At 32.2% G+C, this 1,477-nt stretch overlaps 1 protein-coding gene across 1 annotated transcript; it reads right to left on the bottom strand.

Moving 5' to 3' along the window:
* Positions 1 to 524: 524 nt before the first annotated feature.
* On the bottom strand, positions 525 to 1,022 carry LOC132295962 (secreted RxLR effector protein 161-like). The gene has a single exon (XM_059794217.1). It carries the CDS (start codon positions 1,020 to 1,022, stop codon positions 525 to 527), a length of 498 nt encoding a protein of 165 aa, XP_059650200.1.
* Between the last annotated feature and the right edge of the window lie 455 nt (positions 1,023 to 1,477).

Raw genomic sequence — 1,477 nt, 5'->3', positions numbered from 1 at the left:
TAATGGTCAATCATATCAACATTATCTTTAACCAAAACAATAAAATCTCAAGTAAATGTACTATCAATGATTCATTTACTATACGAAATAAGTAAGCAAAACCAATTTCATCAATTCAAAGCCATTGTATGCTTTCCACAGCTAATCCATGTGTCATTTAACTCCTTGTGTTCAACGAACTCAATTAATATGGTTTACTTAACTTCCAAAAACATAATCTAGACTCTCAAGATATACATGAAAATCCTTTCTAGACTATGTCTTTACAATGCAACTAATCAAGACAACATACACCAATAGATTTCCTAAAATGAGAAAACTTAGGAGCATCTAATGGTTTAGTGAGAATATCAGCCAAATTCTGATTAGTATGCACTTTTTCCAAAGACACGACATTTTGTTCAACAAGTTCCATAAGAAAGTGATATCGAATGTCAATATGTTTAGTCCTAGAATGCAAAACTAGATTCTTTGAAATATTAATTGTACTAGTATTATCACAAAAGATAGAAATAGTACCTTGATCAACTCCATAATCCAAAAGCATCTGTTTCATCCAAAGTAATTGTATGCAACAATCCAGTAGCAATGTATTCAGCTTCACAAGATGATAAAGATATGTAATTTTGTTTCTTACTGTACCATGAAATAAGATTAGTACCAACATAGAAATAACCACCTGAAGTACTCTTTCTATCATCCTTGTTTCCTGCCCAATCAGCATCAGTATAGCCTGCGATCTCAAAGTTAGACTCAGAAGAATAACATAATCCATAATTCAATGTACTATTGACATAACGAATAATGCGCTTGACTGCAAGGATGTGTTGTTCTGTAGGATCAGCTTGATACCTAGCACAAACACCTACAGTAAATGAAATATCTGTCCTAGTTGCTGCTAAATACAACAAGCTACCAATCATACTCCTATACAAGAAATGATCAACCTTGTTAGGATCAGAGTCTCTATCCAATTTGGATGAAGTACTTATAGGAGTTTGAATATGCTTTGAATCTTTCATACCAAACTTCTTAACTAACTCCTTTACATATTTTGATTGGGATATGAAAATCCCATCATCAAGTTATTTCACTTGGAGACCTGGAAAGAAAGTTAGTTCACTAACCATGCTCATTTCAAAAGTATTACTCATATCTTTAGAAAAATTATGAACAAGGTTATCACAAGTAGCACCAAAAATAATATCATCCACATATATTTGAGTAACAAGAAAATCTTTTCCTTTCCTGAAAATAAACAACGTTTTATCCGCTCCTCCTCTTCTGAAGCCGTTGTGCAATAAATAAGAAATCAACTTCTCATATCATGCTCTGGGAGCTTGCTTTAAACTATAAAAAGCCTTTTTAAGATGAAAAACAAAATCAGGATTATGTGGATTAGTAAAACCTTTTGGTTGTGCTACATAAACTTCTTCCTGCAAAATACCATTAAGAAAAGCACTTTTAACATCCATTT

This window comes from Cornus florida, unplaced genomic scaffold (assembly GCF_030987335.1).
Source record: "Cornus florida cultivar Cherokee Brave unplaced genomic scaffold, ASM3098733v1 CherokeeBrave_3.0.0_Hap2_Chr02, whole genome shotgun sequence".
NCBI classification, from domain to species: Eukaryota; Viridiplantae; Streptophyta; class Magnoliopsida; order Cornales; family Cornaceae; genus Cornus; species Cornus florida.
Note: the sequence above shows the minus strand (reverse complement) of the source record. Positions and strands in the feature narration are given on the sequence as shown.

Bases quoted from the DNA above. Each gene is read 5' to 3' on its own strand.
- LOC132295962 (XM_059794217.1), bottom strand. From the start codon at position 1,022: ATGAAAGATTCAAAGCATATTCAAACTCCTATAAGTACTTCATCCAAA.